The sequence below is a fragment of the Puma concolor genome, chromosome C1, assembly GCF_028749965.1.
Source record: "Puma concolor isolate L17-30 chromosome C1, mPumCon1.1.hap2, whole genome shotgun sequence".
Lineage (NCBI taxonomy): Eukaryota > Metazoa > Chordata > Mammalia > Carnivora > Felidae > Puma > Puma concolor.
The window spans coordinates 8,386,774-8,407,618 of record NC_141674.1 but is presented as its reverse complement, the minus strand read 5'-3'; the positions used below and the strand labels follow the sequence as shown (position 1 = coordinate 8,407,618).

Sequence of the window (20,845 nt, the reverse complement as noted above, 5' to 3'; positions counted from 1 at the left end):
ACCCAGTAAATACCTGTTTCAGGAAACGCGGAAACACTCAGGCTCAGCGATTTGCTGAGGTTGCACAGTGATGGACAGCCTGGACACGTCACATCTCTCAGGCTCACAGTCTTGGAGACCCGAAACTCCAAAGAGAGCAGGGAGCCACAGGGGACACCCCGACGGAACTCTCACCTGAACAGGTGATGCACGATATGCCCTCAGCGCTCAGGTTGTACTTGAGATCCAGCAGCACCTGGATGTTGGTATCGGGCCGGAAGAGCAGGGGGGCCCGGCTGGCGGGGCGGAGCCGGCTGGCAAACACCAGGGACAAGATGAGGACGGAGACAAAGAGCCCTGCCAGGAGAGGACGCCGCGCTAGGTGGGGGCAGGGCGCAGGAGGCACCCACAGCCCCAGGTGAGAGCTGTTCCCTTTGTGGGGTGGCAGGGTGGGGCGGGGGCCCAAGGGAGCTGGCAGAGGTATGGTGTGCTGGCCTGGGGGTGAAGCCTTGTCAGGGACTGGTCCTTGGTGGCGGGGGGTGGGGGGGGTGGGGGGGGGTGGGTGGGGGTGGGGAGGGATGGATGTTATTTGTGTCGTTTGGAGATCAGGCTATAAGCTGCAATCTCAGACTCCTGGATAAGAATCGGCCACTACCTTAGGGCACTTAACAGTTGATAAAGAGCTGGCACATGCGCTTGGTTATACACAACCTTAAATACTGTCAATCGTTATCATAACAGCAGCACTGATGTTTCTTGAGCACTTACTGCGCCCCACACACCCGGCTGAGTTCCCTACTTGCCCCACGACTGCCTTATTAGATATACACTGTTCTTTTTTTTAAGTTTGTTTATTTATTTTTGAGACAGAGAGAGAGAGAGACAGAGAGAGACAGAGAGAGACAGAGAGAGAGAGAGAGAGAGAGAGAGAGAATCCCAAGCAGGCTCCACGCTGTCAGTGCAGAGCCCGACGTGCTGCTCCATCCAACTCAGGAACCGTGAGATCACGACCTGAGCTGAGATCAAGAGTCAGATGCTCAACCAATTGGGCCCCCCAGGCGCCCCTAGATAGATGCTATTCTCCTCCTCAGAAACAGGATAGGAAAGTGAGGCTCAGACTGACTCACAGCTCAGCCTTACTGGCTGGTCACCCAGTTGGTGACTGACTGGTCTGACCGGGTGGTCTGACTCTGGAGCCCAAGCATTGAGGGCTCTGCTCTCCCGCCCAGCATGATGACTGGCACGTAGTAGGTGCTCAACAAACAACAGCTGTTGTGGGACCAGCTCCATTCTACACAGGAAGGGGGGAGGCCCAGAGAGTGAGACACTAACCCAGGTTCGTTTGCAGGAGGGGGCTGGGATCCCACCGCAAGACACAGGGGAAGGAGGGTGGAGAGCTACTTACCCACGATCACCCAGCGGCTCTTGACGGCTGACCACAGAGCCCAGTGGTACAGTAACTCCTGCAGCTGGGCAATGAGCTGGCCCCGGCTGCCCCTGTCGGGTGCTGGCTGTAGGCTCTCCGGGGGCACAGACACCAGGGACACGTCTCCCAGCTCCAGCGACACTGCCAGGCAGAACAGCGGCTCATCAGAGGCCTGGCCCAGACACCCATCAAAGCCCACCCGCGTCCCCGCCCTCCCTAGGGAAGCCCAAATGCTCGAGGGGGATCCCCAAGGGCCATCAGGATCCGCCTGTCTTCAAATCACTTCGTCGAAAGTGACCTCCCTGACAGACACAGCCCCGGGTCCCGCCAGGGTCAGCAGGGCAGGCCTGTGCCGGAACTCACCTGGCTCCTCCTCCACATTCAGCAAGGGGATGTCATCATCGAGGTAGGGCATGGGGCCCTGGGTGGGGCTGCCCCCAGCCCGCTCGGGGGTGGCAAACACATCCCCGGGGAGGTGCAGGGAGCTCTTGCGGCCACACTTCTGGTGGCAGCTACGGACAGAGTCGGGGAGAGGGGTGAGCCCCGAGGGCCCCAGGTGTGCCAGGAGGGTGGGGCAAGCCCCCCTCACCCCCCCCCCCACCGCCCACCACGTGAGCCCGGGCCTCAGGCTGCTGCGGACATCTTCCGAGGACACGCGTCACGGACTCCCAGGAGCTTGTTGCCTGGTTCCTTCCCGGTGCCATCTGCCCCCCAGACCCTCGGTGCCCCCCTTCCTCTGGACAAAGGGTGACAGCAGCCATGACCCAGGGAGAGGGACCCCCGCCCTGGTGTGCCCTGCCCCAAGCCCAGAGACCCTGTCATTCCCAGCACCCAAGCCCAGCCAGCCACCCAGGCCAGACCCCATGTGGCCTCCCCCGCTCTCCCTCCTTGCCCTACCACTCAGGCCGCGAGACCCCAACCCCCCGACCTCTGGCAGCAACCGTGGCCCTGACCCATTCACGTCTGCACACAGCTCACTGTGTCTAAATATGTTTCTCCACCGAGAGGAGAAGCCTGGGGATATTTAGTATGGCACCTGGGCACGGGGTCTGGTCAGATTATGAGGTTTTAATCTCAGCTCTGCTGCCTACTGAATGGGTGAGCTTGAGAATGTCACCCACCCTCTCTCAGCCCTTGTTTCCTCGTGGGTAAGACCGGCAAAACAAGGGAACCCAGCTCCGAGGGTCCCGGGGATGGGGAGGCGGTGGGAATAAGGTCTTGTGCAAAAGCGCTCTGCCCACTTCCCGGCAGAGAGCAGGTAATTACAAATGGTGACTATCAGGGAGGGTTCTCTTCTTCTTCCTTGGTCCCCCAGTAGCACCCAGCATAGAACTGGGCATACAGAAGGTGCTCAATAAAGGATCACAGAGCTTGTAGAAGAGAAGGTGGTATGCTGAGTGGCCCCAGAGGACACGCCCCTCCCCCTCCCCCTCCCCCCCCCCCCCCCCCCCCCCGCGCCTCTGCCCACCTGCTCACCTGGTCTGGCAGGCACTCTCCAGCGGTGCCATGTAAAGGCTCCAGATGCCCAGGGCAGCAGGCATGGTGAACAGCACAGCCAGCCAGCAGCAGGACACGATGAGAGACATGAACAGGCCAAAGTCATGGACGGCCGGGATCTGGCAATGGAGAGGTAAGGGTGGGATGTGAGGCTGGTCAGGCCTGGAGCCCAGGGAGTCTGAGACCCTGCAGCCGGACCACCTCCAGAACGAGACGGGATGAGGAGGCTCAGGCTGCCAGGCTGCCAGCCACGGGAACTAGGAGGACGTCAAAAGGCAAGGGCTGGTGTCAGGGGACCCAGCTCTGGGTCGGAGGCTGGTGTCCATGCTGCAGCCCACTGGCCACAGCGGTGCCTGACTCGGAGCAAGTGCTCGATAGCAGTCATTCCAGGAGTGACTGACAATCAGAGGAAGACAGCACGTTAGACACCAGGCCGTGTGTTAATGAGGGTAAGGAAGAGAATGTTCACATATGCTCCTGGGGCCGAGGAACAACGGGTGTGCTCCAGAGTGTCCCAGGGACCCTCACAGGGATGTGGCGCTCAGAAGGAAACTGTAACCAACAGCAGACAAGCCTTCACTGTTTGTGAAAAACTTGGGACAATCATCTCCTTTTAGTCTCTGAATAAGCTACACAGGAGGGAAGTGAGGCTCAGAGAGGTCTGGAGGTCACGTGGCCCATCACAAAGGTGGAACTAGAGCCCAGCTCTGCCTGTGTTCTGGATGCAGTTCTCTAGCACGGCCTGGATAATCCCAAAGCATCTAGTGGTTTCTCGATGGGACACCCGGCCCAGGTCATTAAATGTTTTGAAGGCTCAGGTGGGCTCACTGCCTTTCAGGTTCTGTCAGCACCAAGGCCCTGGCCCCAACACAGACCCTTCTCCTGAGCCCAACTCAGAGGCCTGAAGGAGCATGGGGCCAGGGGAGAGGGACGTCAGCGAGAGGGGTGACGACAACACAGTGTGAAGCCGGTGGTTGGAAAGAGCTCTGGATGGAGGGTCAGGGGACTTGATAGGCCACCACTTACCAGTTGTGTGACCTTGGGGAAGTTGCTCTACCTCTCTGGGCCTCAGTTTCTGTATTTGGAAAATAAGGATGTAATTGTACCTTCGTCCTATGTCTTGAAAACTAAATGTGGAAGAGCTTTGGAAATTGCCACATACCCTTCAGGGCAGAGGTTGGATGACTACCATTTGTTAAGTTCTGGTAATGGTGACTAGTAGCCAGAATGGTGTCTAGGGACATGGCAAGTGCCTTGAGGCAAAAGCTATGTGGGGCATGTGGGAGGAGCAGAGTCCAGGGCTCATGATGGGGGGAAGGAAGAGACGGGGCCAGGGACAAAGGCAGTCTCGCACCTGGGAGAAGACATTAGCTGCATAGGCAGCGGCCGTGGTCAGGGAGGTGAAGAAGGTGGCCTTTCCTGCCGTCTGGATGGTGTGGATCATCCGCAGCTGTGGGTCTTCCAGGTGGGTAGCCTGGCGGTAGGTGTTGATGAATACAAAGACATCGTCCACACCTATGGGAGGGAGTCCCAGGCCAGCAGGGGCAGGCTCAGGATCATTTTGCTATATCCAGAATCAGGCCCAAGCTGGGCCTAGCCCAATCCTGAGTCTGCCCCAAGAGGTCAGGCTTCAGGGGAGTCCTGCTTCTCAGTCTGGAGTTTGGAAAGACCCATCCAACTTTGGCTCTACCCACTCGAAATCCAAGCCCTGCCCTCCATTCTCCCTGCCCTCCCCAGCCCCCGTCTCCAGAACGAGGCCCCTGTTTCCAAATCTTGGCCTCCTTTCCACCTTTCCCACCATGCCACAGAAGCAACTCACCAATGCCCACTATCACAAAAGCAGCCACCCCGTTGAGGATGCCCAGGTACTGGATTCCAAAGACCACATGGTACAGGAAGAGAGCCACCAAGCAGCTGAGGCCGATGCTGGCGATCCCGAAAAAGGACAGGAACACTGGGCAGGGCAAGAGGGGATACAGTGGGAGGATCCAGCAGGACACACACCCTTCAGGGACACAGCTGGGTCCTGTGGTAGCCCTGCACTACCCTGGGTGTGCCCTGCACAGTTCTCACGCCCAGAAAGAAGGGGCCAGGCAGGAGCCTGAGTGGCAGAGGAAGCCATCTGAGTAGGTGGTTCATAGGCCCTCATCTTTGCAGAACCTACCTCAATCGCTAGTAGGGAATTATTATATGTTCAACATCTGTCACCCCAGTAGACTAGAGGTTCCGTGAGGGTAGGAAATGTGTTTGTGATGTTCACCACTGTATCCCTGGCATCTCAGAGCATCTGACACATAGTTGGTGTCCAATTAATATTTGTTACATGGACGAATGAGTGTCTTTTCCATTTGTGAAGGTATTACAAATTTGTTGTTCACCTGGGCAATAGAGAGTACCCACTATATATGCAGTGAGAAGCAGTCAGGGTACATGGAAAGATGATGCTGTTAAAGTGACCTTGGGGACAGAAGGGCAGCTGCACTGGGACTGTAAAACAGGCTACAGAATAATCCATAAAGAAGGGTCCAGTACTCCAGACTCCCCAAAACCAAATTTTTAGCAAGAAAACGATGGTCAAAGGGCAAAAGGTTAACCACGTGAGGTCCCGGGAGCAGGGGCCCTCAGGTATGGCCCAAACTGCCTCTGGACCTCAGTCCACCTGCCTGGGGTTGGAAGGTGATTTCTGAGCACCCTTCCCCAGAATCCTTTGACACAATGGATTTGAGATGATTTCTGGCATTCTGGAGAAGGCAGGCTTTGGCCGGACAGAAGCACACAGGAAGGAGAGAAAGGGGCTGGCTCCTGCTGGACCTTCCAAGGAGGCCTACCTGAGCAGGAGGTGAGAATGTAGACGAGGGCAGCGATACAACTGCTGCTGATGAAGGCCAGGAGCATGTCATTGTTGAAGGTTCTGCGCACCTCGTAATCAAAGAGGTCTGTCCCCCCATACAGAACCTGGACTTTGCTGGAAGGGGAGAGGAAAGACAGAAGTGGGTTGTACTGTTGATACTTGGAAGAGGAGCAGGAGCTACCCACCTCCACAGGGCTCTTTACCTTGGCTCCATGTTAAATCACCTGGGGGCTTCCAAAACTCCTGATGCCCAGGCCGTACTCTAGACAAATTAAACCAGAATTTCTGGGGTGGGGCTGAGTCATCAGTATTTATTTATTTTTTTTTAATTTTTTTTTTCAACGTTTATTTATTTTTGGGACAGAGAGAGACAGAGCATGAACAGGGGAGGGGCAGAGAGAGGGAGACATAGAATCGGAAACAGGCTCCAGGCTCTGAGCCATCAGCCCAGAGCCTGACGCGGGGCTCGAACTCACAGACCGCGAGATCGTGACCTGGCTGAAGCCAGACACTTAACCGACTGCGCCACCCAGGCGCCCCGAGTCATCAGTATTTAAAAATCTCCCAGGTGATTCAAACATACAGTCAAGGTTGAGACCCTGCTCAACACAGATAATAATCAATTATAGTCAAATACTACATCATCTCCCAATTCTCAATTATTCACTGCAAAATTCTAAATTCAAACCAGCTTCCACTTATGCAGTTTTACACTGCAATTCAGTGTGCACTTAACACAAGCTATTCTTCATAATAACAAAAATGTTAACCGGGCTGGTCAAGTAGAGTTTTAAAATACAAACAGGAGTGATATCTGCTTCTGGACACGATGCAGTGATAAGATGAAATCTAGATTTACCCTCCCCATAAAACTAACAAAAAAATAAGAGAAGCTATATAAAACAAGAATCTGGACATGAGACAACACAGGATGATGATTCTTGAGAGATGAGAAGCAAAATGGGCCCTATGGTTATCCTGACTAATGGCCTTGAGAGTTGCTGGGTCTCAGTGTAACCTTATACATGGGTTATGGGGCTCCCCAAAGGAGGCTGAAATTTTTCCAAACTTGATGGAAAACTATAAACCCACTGATTTAAGAAGCTCGAGCAACAAACTCCAAGTACAAAAAAAAAATGAAATGACATGACAACAATGCACATCATAACCAAATTTTTTCAAAACCAGTGACCAAAAGAAAGTCTTAAAAGCAGCCTGAGGAAAAAGGCGCATCACATACAGAAGGACAAAAATAAGAGAGACTTCTCATCAGAAACAAGTGCTAGTGAGACAATAATGGAGCAGCATCTTTTACCTATTGGGAAAAACATTGACCCAGAATTCTATACCCAGCAAAAATATACTTCAAAAGCAAAGGCAAAATAAAGACTTTTTCATTTTTTATTTTATTTTAATTTTAAAGTTTATTTATCTTGAGAGAGACAGAGACAGCATGAGCAGAAGAGGGGCAGAGAGAGAGAGAGGGAGAATCCCAAGCCTGACGTGGGGCTTGAACTCATGAAACCATGAGACCATGACCTAAGCTGAAACCAAGAGTTGGCCACTTAACCAACTGAGCCACCCAGGCGCCCCAGTAATACATGAAAGCAGAAGGAATTAATCTCCAGGATCCCTGCACTATAAGAGATGTTAAAGTAAATCCTTCAGGTACAAAGAGAATAACAGATGGAAATATGGATCTATACAAAGGAATAAAATGGATTAAAAATGGTAATGACATGAACAAATATAAAATATTTTCTTATTGCTTATTTAAGTTTCTTTATAAGATAATTGACCACCTGAGCAAAAATAATAATGTAGTGTGGTGTTGATAACACACATGAAAATAAAATACATGAGAACAATACATAGAGGCTGGGAGGAAAGAAATGGTAGCATACTACTGGAAGTATCTTACACTATACACAAAGTGGTAAAACGTCATCTGAAGGTAGACTGTGATAATCTAAGATTATATACTATAAACCCTAAGCAACCATTAAAATAAATAAAAATTTATAGCTAAAAGACTAACAAATGAGGGGCACCTGGGTGGCTCAGTCAGTTAAGTGTCCTACTTTGACCCAGGTCATGATCTCGTGGTTCATGAGTTTGAGCTCTGCATTGGGCTCTGTGCTGACAGCTCAGAGCCTTGAGCCTGCTTCAGATTCTGTGTCTTCCTACCTCTTTGCCTTTCCTCTGCTTGCTCTCTGTCTCTCAAAAATAATTAAATGTTAAAAAAATTTTAAAAAAAGACTAACAAAGGAAATAAAACATAAGAATAAAAAAACATGAAATCAGTCCAGAAGAAGGCAAAAGAAAAGAAAAGGGGAACAAAGATAGACTTAAGTCTAGCCAGATTAATAACTGCATTACCTATAAATGGTCTAAACACCCCAATTAAAAGGCAGAGACAGACTAGATTTAAAAAAAAGCAAGACCTAGAAGCTTACAAGAAACCCACTTTAAGTATAGAAACAAATAGGTTAAAATATTTAAAAAAGAAAAATATATGACATGCTAACTCAAATCAAAAGGAAGCTGGAATGGTTATATCAATAACAAATGAAATAAATTTTAGAGCGAAGAATATTAGTAGGGATAAAGAAGACGATTTCAAAATGATAAAGCGTTTGATTCATCAAGACAACACAATCAACCAACTTGACCTGACAGGTATTTATTAAACACCCCACTCATCAACAGCAGAATATGTATTCTTTTTAAGTGCACAAGGGAACATTTAGTAAGACAGACCACAATCTGGACCATAAAACAAGACTCACTAAATTTAAAAGGACTGAAGTCATACAAAGTATGTTCTCTGACCACAAATGAATTAAATTAAAAATCAGCCACAAAATGATATCTGGAAAATTCCCAAATATTTGGAAACTAAATAACATACTTTTAAATAACACACAGGTCAAAAAAGAGATCAAAGGGGAAATAGAAAGTATTTTGAATTGAATGAAAATGAAAACACAACATGTGAAAATCTGTGGGATATGCTAAAACAGTACCAAAAGGGAATTTATAGCAATAAATGCCTGTATTGGAGAAGAAGAAACATTTCAAGTTAATGGCCTCAGTTTCTACTTCAAAAAAGTAGAACAAGATAAAAATTACATGTAAAGTAGGCAGACAAAAGGAAATAACAAAGATCAGAGAAGCTAATGAAATACAAAACAAAACCAATAGAAAAAAAAATCAGAGAAATCTAAAGCTAGTTCTTTGAGAAGATTAAAAAAAATTTGATAAACCTCTAGTCAGAATGATCATGAAAAAAGAGAAAATACACAAGAAAGATGTGACATCACTAGTTTTACAGATATTTAAAAGATAGTAAAGGAATATTATGAACCACTTCCTACCAACAAATTTGACAACTTAAATGAAATGGACAGATTTAATGTTAGACTCAAAACTACCAAAGCTCATGCAGGAAGCAATAGATAACTTTAATAGCCCTATCTATGTATGTTAAAAAATTCTTCCCATAAAGAAAATTTCAGGCCCAGACAGTTTTATTGATGAATTCTATCACATATTTAAGGAGGAAAGAATACTAGTTCTATGCAAACTCTCCAGAAAACTAAAGAGAAGAGAATACTTTCCAACTCATTCTATAATAGCAGAATTACCCTGATACCAAAATAGGACAAATACCTTACAAGGAAACTACAGCCCAATATCTATGTTGAACATATTGTGCCCATGAACACAAAATACAAATAGAATACAAAATACAAAATAGAATCTAACACTATATAAAAAAGAAACTATATCATGACCAAGAGCTGGGGGGGGGGGGGGGGCTTGGGTTGCCCCAGGAATGTAAGCTTGGCTTAACATTAAAAACTCAATCAATGTTATTCACTACATTAAACTAAAAAAGAAAAATTGTATGATCTCTCTTTAGACACAGAAAAAACATTTGAAAAAATTCAACATTCATTATTGATTAAAAAAAAAGCTACCAGCAAATTAGGGATAGAGGGAGCCTTTTTAATCTGATTAAGGACATCTACAAAAACCCTACGTACTTTTGATTAGGAATAAGACAAGAATGTCCTCTCTCATTACTTTTATTCAACCTTATACTGGAGGTTCTAGCTAGTGCAATCAGCCAAGAAAGAAAAATAAAAGGCATCTAACTTGGAAAGGAAGAAGTAAAACTGTTTTTATTAGCAGAAGATATAATTAACTATGTAAAAAATCTAATGTAATTTACCAAAAAACTTCTAGAACTACTAAGGGAGATTAGCAAGGTTACAGGATACAAAATCAATTATATTACTATATACTAGTAATGAGCAATTGAAAATTAAAATTAAGAAAATAATACTATTTACAACAGCATAAAAACATGAAACAGGGATACATCTGACAAAAGACGTATATACTACATTCATGGGTAAGAAGACTCAATATTGTTAAGATATCAGTTCTCAAGTTGATTTATGGATTCAGCACAACCATAATCAAGATCCCAGCAGACATTTTTTTTTCCTGGAGAAACAGACAGGTGAATTCTAAAATTCAAATAGAAATGCAAAGGACCTAAAATAACTAAAATAACTGTAAAAAAGAATAAAGTTGGGAGGCTTAACAGATATAGTATAAAGACAAGATATGGTATAAAGCTACCATAATTAAGGCAGTGTGGTACTCATGTGCAAATAAAGAAACAGATTGATGGAACAGAACAGAGAGTCCAGAAATTAACTTATATATCTATGAACAATAGATTTTTGTCCTAGGTGCAAAGGCAATCTTTGTTGAAGGAATAATCCTTTTGACAGTGATGTTTGAACAATTGGATATCTGTATAAAAATATGTGGCATCTTGGGGTGCCTGAGTGGCTCAGTTGGTTAAGCAACCGACTTCAGCTCAGGTCATGATTTCACAGTTTGTGAGTTCGAGCCCCGTGTTGGGCTCTGTGCTGACAGCTCAGAGCGTGGAGCTCACTTCGGATTCTGTGTCTCCCTCTGTCTTCCCCTCCCTTTCTTGTGCTCTGTCTCTCACTCTATCTCAAAAATAAATAAATGTTTAAAAAAATTTAAAAAATGTGGTATCTCCATACACTGGGTTACTGCTCAGCATCTAAAAATAATAAACTATCAATGCCTGCAATAACATGGATAGAACTTAACGTAATTAGGCTGAAAGGGGTCAACCAAAAGAGTGTATACTATATGATGCCATGGATATAAAATTCTAGAAAATGAAAACCAGTATGTAGTAATAGAAAACAGAAAGTGGTGCCTGGGGTAGGGGTGGAGAGGCAAGAAGAGGCAGGATGGACTCATTAGCCAGGGGACATGAGGAAACCTTTGGGGGTGATGGATATGTTCACTATCTTGATTGTGGTGAAGGTTTCATGGTATATACATGTGTCAAAACTAATCAAACTGTAAACTTTAAGTATGTGCAGTTGGTTGTATGTCAATTACATCTCAATAAAGCTGTTTTTAAAAACAAACAGAACACTTAAAAGTAAAATAGAAAAGATCTCTGAATTATCTACTTTTTAAGTTATATAGATCAATTGGTCTTTCATTAGAGTAGACAACTGAAAATTCAAGCAATTTTTTAAATGTTTATTTGTTTTTGAGAGGGAGAGAGAGAGGGGGAGAGTGCACAACTGGAGGAGGGGCAGATAGGGAGACAGAGGATCTGCAGCAGATCTGTGCTGACAGCAGAGTGCCTGATGCAGGGCTTGAACTCATGAACCATGAGATCATGACCTGACTCCAAGTTGGACTCTTAACCGACTGAACTACTCAGGAGCCCCAAGCAATTGTTATTCATTCACTCATTCATTTGTACAGCATTTATAGAGTACCTTCTAAGTTCCAGGTCCTATTTTAGTTGCTGGCTATAAAAAGACACAGGCCCCAATTTTCACTCTCAGGTATAAAGGAATAGTTCATGGAAGACAAGTATTCCTGCCAAGAACTACTAAAAAGATAAAATTCAGAAATCATCTGTTTGATGACAGTAGAAGGTTCCTGAAGTAATGGGAAGTAGAGGGACTCCAGAAAGATTCCATAAAGGGAAGAACCTAGGAAAGGTAAGCTGTTCTTCTACAGCTATTTTCACCCTGGAGGCATCTGCTGATTCTGAACACAGGCAGAAAGATATGAAAATCGAGGCTAGGAGTCAGATGAACTAGCAGAGTTTCCCCTCAGCACTTTGGTTAAATACTGGAGCTGCATGAAGCATTAGGCTAGAAACCTAAGCAGAAAGCTTCTTTAAAAACGTGGCATGGAGTTTCTGTTGGTTTTGTGTGTGTGTGTGTGTGTTTGTAGTTTTGAGAGACAAAGATTAGAGTTTGGAACTTGTTAGGGGAAAGAGTTCTGCAGAATACACCAGACTCCCAGTAGAAAGTCCCAGAGAACCAAGGGCAAACAAGGGGCAGACTGAGACTTTCCAGGGCTGCAAAACAGCCTTGACTCAACAAAATGGTTGGTTACTTAAGGTGATCAGTCACAACTCTGTCTGCCTAGTGGAAGGAATGATAGACTTTCTGTGCAGGAAATAATATCACCTGGACCTCTTTGTTTTTTTATATATAATGTTTATCGCTCAATAAAAATTACCAGGCATACTCATAGGCATGACCACATGAACAAAAACCAAGTGAAAGAACAGACTAAAGAAACAAATCCACAGCTTATCCCTATGTTGAAAGTCAGCTGATAAGGACTTTAAAATAATGATAATTTAAAAAATAATAATAATATGTTTAAGGACAGAGAGGATACTATGGCCAAAATAAATAAAATGATGAATTTCACCAGGGATTTAGATAAATAACAAAGAATCAAATGGAAATTCTCCACAGAAAAACATACCATTAAAATGTCAACAGACATTAAGTGGCAGATTAAATATAACAAAAGACTGGATCAGTGAACTAGAACATCTAAAACACAGAAAGAAACGAAACATAGAAAGTCACAAAAACCAAAACATAGAAATAAAAAATAAAAAACCTAGAAAAGATCCTGAAAACACATGGGACTCAGTGAAAAAAAATGTAACATTTGTGTAATCAGAATCTTAAAAGGAAAAGAAACATAGAATGAGGTAAAAGCAATATTTGAAGCAGTAATAGCCAGGAAAACTCCCCAAACTGATGAAAGTTATCAATCTACAGATTCAAGAAGTTCTGTGCACCCCAAGCAGAACAAATTCAAGTAAAACTACACCTACATAACTCATGGTAAGACTGGTGAAGCCAAGGAGAAAAATCTTAAATGCAGCCAGAGAAAAAAAAGATAATTTTTCCAAGGAACAACAAAAATATTTACAGCTGACTTTTCCACAGGAATGATGGAAGTCAGAACACAATGGATTGACAGCTCTAAAGTACTAAAAGAAAATAACTACCAACTTATAATTCTATACCAGCAGAAATATACTTCAAAAATGAAAGCAAAATAAAGATGTTTTCTAGGCAAAAACACAGAATTTATCCTCAGCAAATATGCACTTAAAAAACTATTAAGAAGAGGTCTACAGACACAAGGAAAATGATTCTAGGGGGAAACATGAAATTGTAGAAAGTAATGAAGAGCAACAGGAAAAGTAAATATGTGAGTAAATATAAATGAGTACTGACTTAGTAAAATAATAATGTGATATCATGCGGGGCTTCAATGTATATAGAATTAAAATGCATGCAACAAAATGCAAAAGGCTAAAGGGTATAAAAGCAGTGAACATGTTCTAAGATTCTAATATTATCAGAGATGTAGTGAAAGTGATCATTTGTATTATTCTGTAGTTAAGTCAAGGTGCATGTTGCCATCTCTTGGGTAACCAGTCATAAAGTAGTAAAAAGATCCAATTATTCCAAAAGAAGATACTAAAGTCTATAGGGACTCTGCTTTTCATTGCTCCTATGAAGCTCTAGGGTGATGGGAAGGGGAAGAGAGGCTTTTTTACTCAGGCAGAGGTTTTTGTCTTAACAGCTGAACATATTACGCAGTGGTAGTTTTTGGTATTTGAACCCTAAAGATCCTCCTGCAGGCAGCCCCTCCCAGTTTCCCACCCTAGCCAAGTACCTTTTTCTGGAACACCTCTATTTGTTCATCCACCCCCACCCACCCACTCATTCATGCCCAAGATAAATTCCTACTGAGGGGTTCCTGGCACTGTCCTAGGGACTAGGCCTATAGAAAGAAGCCAGGAACAATCCCAGCCCGCAACAAACTCACACTCTCTTGAAACATAATGAAACTAGACCTTCCTCAAACTTTAACATGCAGACAAGTCATCTAGGATCCTGTAGGTCCAAGAAAGGCCTGGAGATTCTGCATTTATAACAACCCCCCAGGTGAAACAGATGCTGCTGATCTGAGGAATGCACTTTGAGTGACAAGGAATTAAACAGCTAAAATACAGACTGACAACTGCCATGATGAAATTGTAGCTCAGAGAGGTGAAAGAGCTCATGGATACTCCCAAGTGGACTAAGTCACTGGTATGTGACCTTAGACATATCTAACTCCAAAGCGCATGTATGCTCTTTCGTTCCTCCTCTAGTGAGAAGGAAGGGCATGGTGGAAGGGGGGTGGAGTGGGCTTTCAATCCAGCTTCAGGGAAAAACTGCCCAGGCTGGATCTTAGTGGATGAGCAGGGGTTTGTTTAGCAAAGAAGCAGGGCCAGGAGAAGGTTCCTAGTGCAGCGACTGGCATAAAAACAAAAGGGGTAAGGGCTCTGGTCTTGGAAAGGTTGGCTTTTAGTGCCAATCCCACCACTTATAGGCTTTATAATTTGGACAACTCACTTAATAGGGCTGTGCCTCAATTTCCTCAACCATAAGATGGAGATGATCATAATAGCACCTGCCTCATTGGGTCGGTGTTGAGAATTAAATGAGATGGTGTGTATAAGGGGCTTATACCAGCACTGTCCCACATAAATGTTGGTTCTGATTATCATAGTTGTTGCTCAATGCAATGGATGAGTAATCGAAGGAACAAGGGTATTTCAGGCAGAATGATTCATTTGCCTGGAGCTGGCCTGTCAGGGCAGGGGACTGAGAGGCATCACAGTTATTGCCCATCAGGACTGATAGATGAACTATTTAATGCCCTTTCTGGGTGAGGAAGGGCCTACGTGTATTTTTAGACACATAGCCCAAGGTTTGGAGGACAACCAAAGCACCCACTACCTGAGAGCACCTTCACATCTCTTGGCTCACCTCCTCCTAATGCCTCCAGAAGGTATCGGGACTCATCATCCCCATTCTACAAGTAAGGAAACTGAGGCCCAGAGAAGTAGAGGCATATTTGCCAACTCTCTCTCTGGGTAGAGGAGGCAGACAGGCCAATACTCCCTGGTCAGTACTCTTTCCAGAAAGCCCTGTAGGCACCATCTCAGGAGAAAAATCAATATCCAAGACTTCTTAGGCAAAAGCCCTGGGATTTCCTACCTCCTCCAAAGCTTTCATGTTCACTAACCATCAGCACTGATCAAGAAAAGGGGCTTTTTGAGCTGTCAGAGTGACAGTGAAGATGTATCTGGCTCTGCCCCTGATTCAGGAAGAAAGACTTCCTAGGGAGAAGGTTCAGGGTAGGTGATCTGGGGTTTATGAGAAAGAAGCACTCGAAAGACAATTTCCTACCCTAACACAGCCCTTTCCTGATATACACAAGGACAAACAGACACTGCGTGCAGCTGGACCTCCTACCTACCTAGTAGACTGCTTGGCCAGCATGGCCACGTAGGTGACCACAAAGCTCTGAAACTTGGCCCGCTGCTCCTCCCAGCGATCGTCCACTGAGTAGTAGTTGGGCAGGGGTGCTCCAAAGAGGATCTCGCTGCGCAGTAGGGAGCTCTTGAGGTTTTCTGCGGAGAGGCCCTCGTCCACATACCAGTAGAACTCGGGGTGAGTCATGGCCAGCTCTAGGGAGCCTGCAGGGGCAGGGGTGGTGGCCCAAGGAGCTCAGAGGGCAGCTCCCCACAGCCCTCCATCAACATCACCCTGTCCTCCTTGCTAATCTCACTCCTTTCTAAGGAGGTGGCACTCCCCCTCAGGCCGCCTCCAGCTGTCTCAAATGGAACAGAGCAACGGTTTAAAGAACTCACTGCCCAAGAGCAGCAGTACCCCAGACCTGCTCAGGCAGCCCCCAATAAATTCACATTTTATTTGCATGTGAACCTCACCTAATTCCAAGGCTCAGTCTTTGCAGCCCTCGAGTTCCACCTTTCCATTACAGTCCCCATTCATCTGCCTAGAATCCTGCCCGTGTGCCCCTTAGAAGGCACACCCAAGCACCCAAGCCCCACCCCACGACCATTCTCTAGCCCACCCCACCTTTCAAGTCTCATCCCTAAATTACTACAAACTAACCCCACCTTGGTCTCCCTTCAACTTGTCTCTCTCCCCTATCTTCCTCTGATTAGATGCCCGGTCCTCTAACCACACCTGGGTTTCCCTCTAACCAACCTCATGCCCAAGCCCTACCCCACCCATTCTTTAACTGGCCAGTTTCCCACAATCCAGGTCTGCACCTAAACCTTCCTTGCCTCTCTCAGATTCCATCTCACATCCTACCCTGCTGCCAGCCCTTCGCTGTATCACCTTCAGGTCACGCCCAGCAGGCAGCTCGAGCCTGAGTCTGCCCACAGCGGAGTCCCACCCCATTCTCCTTCAGGTGTGAGTCCATGGCCAAATTTCCCATGGGTCTCTAAAGTACCTTCTCTAAATCTCATGAAGACCCGCCCCCAGCCTCACTGAGGCCCCGCCCCTTACAAGCCCCACCCACCCAAGGGCTCCACCCCTTACAAGGCTCTCCCCAGCAGGCTGTGTCCCCAGCCACACACAATTCTGCTCACCCCGGATGTCGGCCAGGTCCTGGCCCATGCCATCATAGTAGATCTTGCCGCCTCTCTCAGTGGGGAAGAAGTAGGTCATGAGCGAGCTGGGGGGGGAGCAGTAGGAATAGGACCCTAGTGGAAGGTCCTTGAGCACCTCATGGGGTTTCCAGCAGAACTCCCGGAAGCCCGGGTGGTCCATGATCTTGCGCTCAATCTCGTGGATTGTGACCAGCCGCTCACTGGTGAAAATGTTGCGCTCTGCGTCGCCACGGGCCAGGAAAATGAGCTCAATGCGCCAGTGCGCATGCGTCTGGGTGTTGGCGCTCACATAAGAACGTGAGTAGTCCCAGCGCGAGGCACCCCTGCGGGCTCGGCTCTGATTGGCCGCAGCCACAGTACGGGGCGGGGTGCTGGGTTGGCACCGTCCATTCTTCTGCATCCCCTGGTTCGTTGGGCCTTCACTCTGGTTGGCTGCCAGATCCACCAGGGTTGGGGCCTCCCGCCGAAGACGCCCACTCCGATTGGCTGCTGGTTTCTGGTCTGCGGAAGTGTCAGGGGATATGCCTGGGCCACGCCTTGGGGCCGCAAAGACTGCCCGTGGGGGCCTGGTGACCGGTCGAGAGTGGTTGCCCAGATGCAGCTGCTGCAACTGCTCCGAGATAAGGCGCTGGAGCGTCTCAGAAGTGAAGTCAGCCAAGTCGCGCCGGTTGCGCCCCCAGGACCCAAACTGGGACTTAAGCGCCAGCGCGAGGGCATCAAAACGCTGGGAAGCTTCATGGTTGCGGATCTCAAAGGCGTTGTAGGAGATGTCAATGTCCAGCGGCGGGTAGTAGAGGAACATGAAGGCCGACAGGGCCATGGGGATGCTGCAGCCCAGGAAGAGCACCAGCCCTGCACAGCAGGGATTTGTGAAAGCCCAGCCCAGGGTGCTCCAGAAGCCCGAGGCAGGCGGCCGGGAAGGCAAGGTCCAACGCCTCCAGCAACACTGCCCTCCTTTCCCAGCTCGGGGCCCTGGCTTCTGGGCCCTCCTAAAGGCCTCACCGGTTGCTTCCTCCTCTTCCTGCTCCTCCTCTAGCCACACGTCTTGCAGCAAGGGGTCATCCTCCGAGTCCATAGCCTACAGGAGAGGGAGAGGGTCAGCAGGCTAGAGAGAGGGAGAAGACGGTGCCCTGTGGCTGCAGTCGCCCAGCCCTGGGTATTAGACCCGTCCACAAATACTGTGATGGAATTGCATCGCGTGGGCATGTAACTCAACTGAACTTCATCGCTTGTACATGAAACAAAGAAAAATATGTTACTGGTCCATCACCTCCCCCAACTAGATCTTGGCTTTTGAGGCCACAGGAAAGGGAGAATCACAGCCCGTTTGCAAACAGAAGAGACATTCCTCCCTGTGTAAGGGATACTGGGGTGGGGGGGGGGGTGGTGGACTCTGACTACACACGATTTCTCAACTTCCTCTTCATGCTTTGATTCTAGAACTCATGGCCAACAGGAGGCGTTACTCCACTGCCATCACTTCTACTTATAGTTAGCAACTCTAAAGTAGATCTCCCCTATGACCCAGCAATAGCACTGCTAGGAATTTACCCAAGGGATACAGGAGTGCTGATGCATAGGGGCACTTGTACCCCAATGTTTATAGCAGCACTTTCAACAGTGGCCAAATTATGGAAAGAGCTTAAATGTCCATCAACTGACGAATGGATAAAGAAATTGTGGTTTATATACACAATGGAATACTACGTGGCAATGAGAAAGAATGAAATCTGGCCTTTTGTAGCAACGTGAATGGAACTGGAGAGTGTGATGCTAAGTGAAATATGTCATACAGAGAAAGACAGATACCATATGTTTTCACTCTTATGTGGATCTTGAGAAACTTAACAGAAGACCATGGGGGAGGGGAAGGGGGAAAAGTTAGAGAGGGAGGGAGGCAAACCATAAGAGACTCTTAAAAACTGAGAATTAACAGGGTTGATGGGGGGGTGGGAGGGAGGGGAAAGTGGGTGATGGGCATTGAGGAGGGCACCTGTTGGGATGAGCACTGGCTGTTGTATGGAAACCAATTTGACAATACATTTCATATGAAAAATAAATAAAGTACCTTCTGAAGTATCAGGGTAGGAGGAAAGAACGTGGTCTTTGGAATCGGAGTTTGGGTCCTGGTAAGATGAACGTTGGCAAGGCAGTAAACCTCTCTGAACCTCAATTCGTCGTCTATAAAGAGGTGGCCACTCCTGCCTCACACAGTTGTGAGGAGGGCTGCAGTCTGGGTAGTATATTAGTTACTATCTGTCACATAAGCAGATTTCTTTGCTCCCCTCTGGGGGCTGTAATGTGCCTAGCGGTCGCCCATGGATGGGGCTGTGCCAGAGCTGTCATAGTTCTCCTCAAGAACTCTCAATAGCTCCCCACCCCCTCTTTGGGACACTGCAGCTGCAGCCACTGTTTGTCAGGCTCAGGCCACTTAACATGCAGCGCCAGCAACATCAAACCTTTGGGCACGAGCAGGGGCCAGGCATCTGTCTCCCCAAGACTTGGGCACAAGCAGCAGGAGGGCCTGGCAGGAGAGGGCAGCCCGGGCAGCCTGAGGACTCCTGCAGGGTGGCCCGAAGGCAGGAGGCCTTCCGGCATCCCCGGGCATGGCCTGTTCCCCTTGTCCCTCCTGTCCTCAGTTTGGACGGGGAGAGACTCATTATCCAGTTAGACGCCAGGCAGCGAGAAGAGGAAGCTAATTATACCAGAGCTGGCTAATTAATGCTGCCTTTCCTATTAACATTCTCTAGAGTGCTCCATTTCAATTAGACGGTCTGTCCGGGAAGAGAGGGGGCTGCCGTCAGCCCAGAGAAAGTGAGGAAGAGAGGGTGAGGGGAAGGAGGGAAACAGAGACAGAGAGGCAGGAAACGGGAGAGATGAGAGACAGAGACAGCTGGGAAAAGGAGACAGAGGGGAGAGGGGAATTGAGTGGGGGGTGGGCAGACAGAGATGCAAAAAGGGAAACAGAGAGGAGGGTGGGAGAAGAGGAGGGCAAAGCAGAAAACTTGAAAGGGAGAGAGGCCTGGAGGGGATGGGAACCGCTCCTGTAATATGCAAGAGTCCTATCCTATGATGAGATCATTAAACTTCCCATTTGCGATGTCCTAAAGCATTCTGGCCGAGGGGACGCCATATGCTCCCAGGACCAATTTGTGTTAGCAGGAACTCTTGAGTGTGAACCAGAGGCAGCTCAGACTCACCCCATGTCCAAGGGTAGAACTAAGTCTGCATGTGGAGGTGGGGGCAGGTGGGAGCTTCGCCCCCACTCCCAGCCTTGGAAGGAGGATGCTGATGGCAATATGGTGGAGAGAGAGGGACAAAGGCCACTTCTGCCTCTTTTTCTGGGGTCCATCCACCCTGTCCCCAGCCTCAGCCTGCCTTTCAAGATGTATAGTTTACGGTATGTTGATATGTGAGCGGGGGTCCAAGGCCAGGATTCTGGGTCATGGCAGCACTTCCTGAGTGATTTGGGGGATCTTGCTGTTGCACCGGCGATGCCATTCCCTTCCTCAGGAGTCTAATGCATCTTTCAAGGTCTTGCTCAAGTGTCACCTCTGACAAGAAGCCTTCCCAGATCTGAAGCCCCCAGCGACCCATCTAAACTTCTCACCACACTTAGGGGGTACAAATTACTCAGGGACAAGGAGGGAGAGGCAATATAGTAGGACATTAAGAGCTAAGGCTTTGGAGGCAGACAGATCTGGATGTCGGTCCCAGCTATACAATTTAGAGCAGGCGGTGTATCCTTTCTGACCCTCAGTTTTCTCATCTATAAAATGGGGCTACCAGTAGTCATCATCACAGAGGTGATCAGATGATGTACACAGCAGGCTAACCACAGTGCCTGGTACATGTAAGTGCTTGGGAAATGACTGCTTCTGTTCTTTTATACTCTGCTCCTCCGCCAAGGCTGTGAACTGGAAGACTCACATGGCTCATTGCATTTGCCAAAAATGATCACAGCAATATCTTTCGTCTCATGTGCTTTTCTCATGGTATGACTGAGACTTCTCCCATCAAGAAGTAATGTCTGCATTCCTTCCCCTTGAATCCAGGAGTGTGGGGGCTGTGACTGCAGCAGAAGTGGCTCTGAGACTTCTGAGGCTTGGCAAATGGAGAGGTAAGCTTCCCCCCCTGGCTCTCTTGGGACGCTTTGTCCTTGGAGCCCAGCTGCCATGCGGAGAGGAGGCCCAAACTAGCACAGGCAGGGAGA

At 47.5% G+C, this 20,845-nt stretch overlaps 1 protein-coding gene across 2 annotated transcripts in view; it reads right to left on the bottom strand.

Annotated features, from left to right (window-relative positions):
- The window catches only part of DISP3 (dispatched RND transporter family member 3), a 50,706-nt gene that overhangs the window by 12,987 nt on the left and 16,874 nt on the right, over positions 1–20,845 (bottom strand). Inside the window, exons 2-10 of one of the 2 annotated variants that reach the window (XM_086715678.1) lie at positions 16,612–17,710; positions 15,468–15,687; positions 5,731–5,867; positions 4,722–4,856; positions 4,257–4,417; positions 2,882–3,021; positions 1,769–1,917; positions 1,385–1,546; positions 175–336 (exon numbers count right to left, since the gene is read on the bottom strand). In XM_086715678.1, coding sequence (XP_086571804.1) covers positions 175–336; positions 1,385–1,546; positions 1,769–1,917; positions 2,882–3,021; positions 4,257–4,417; positions 4,722–4,856; positions 5,731–5,867; positions 15,468–15,687; positions 16,612–17,707 — 2,362 coding nt within the window. In that variant the 5' untranslated portion in view covers positions 17,708–17,710. The remainder of the gene's footprint in view (positions 1–174; positions 337–1,384; positions 1,547–1,768; positions 1,918–2,881; positions 3,022–4,256; positions 4,418–4,721; positions 4,857–5,730; positions 5,868–15,467; positions 15,688–16,611; positions 17,711–20,845) is intronic. The other variant, XM_086715679.1, reaches the window with a different exon arrangement.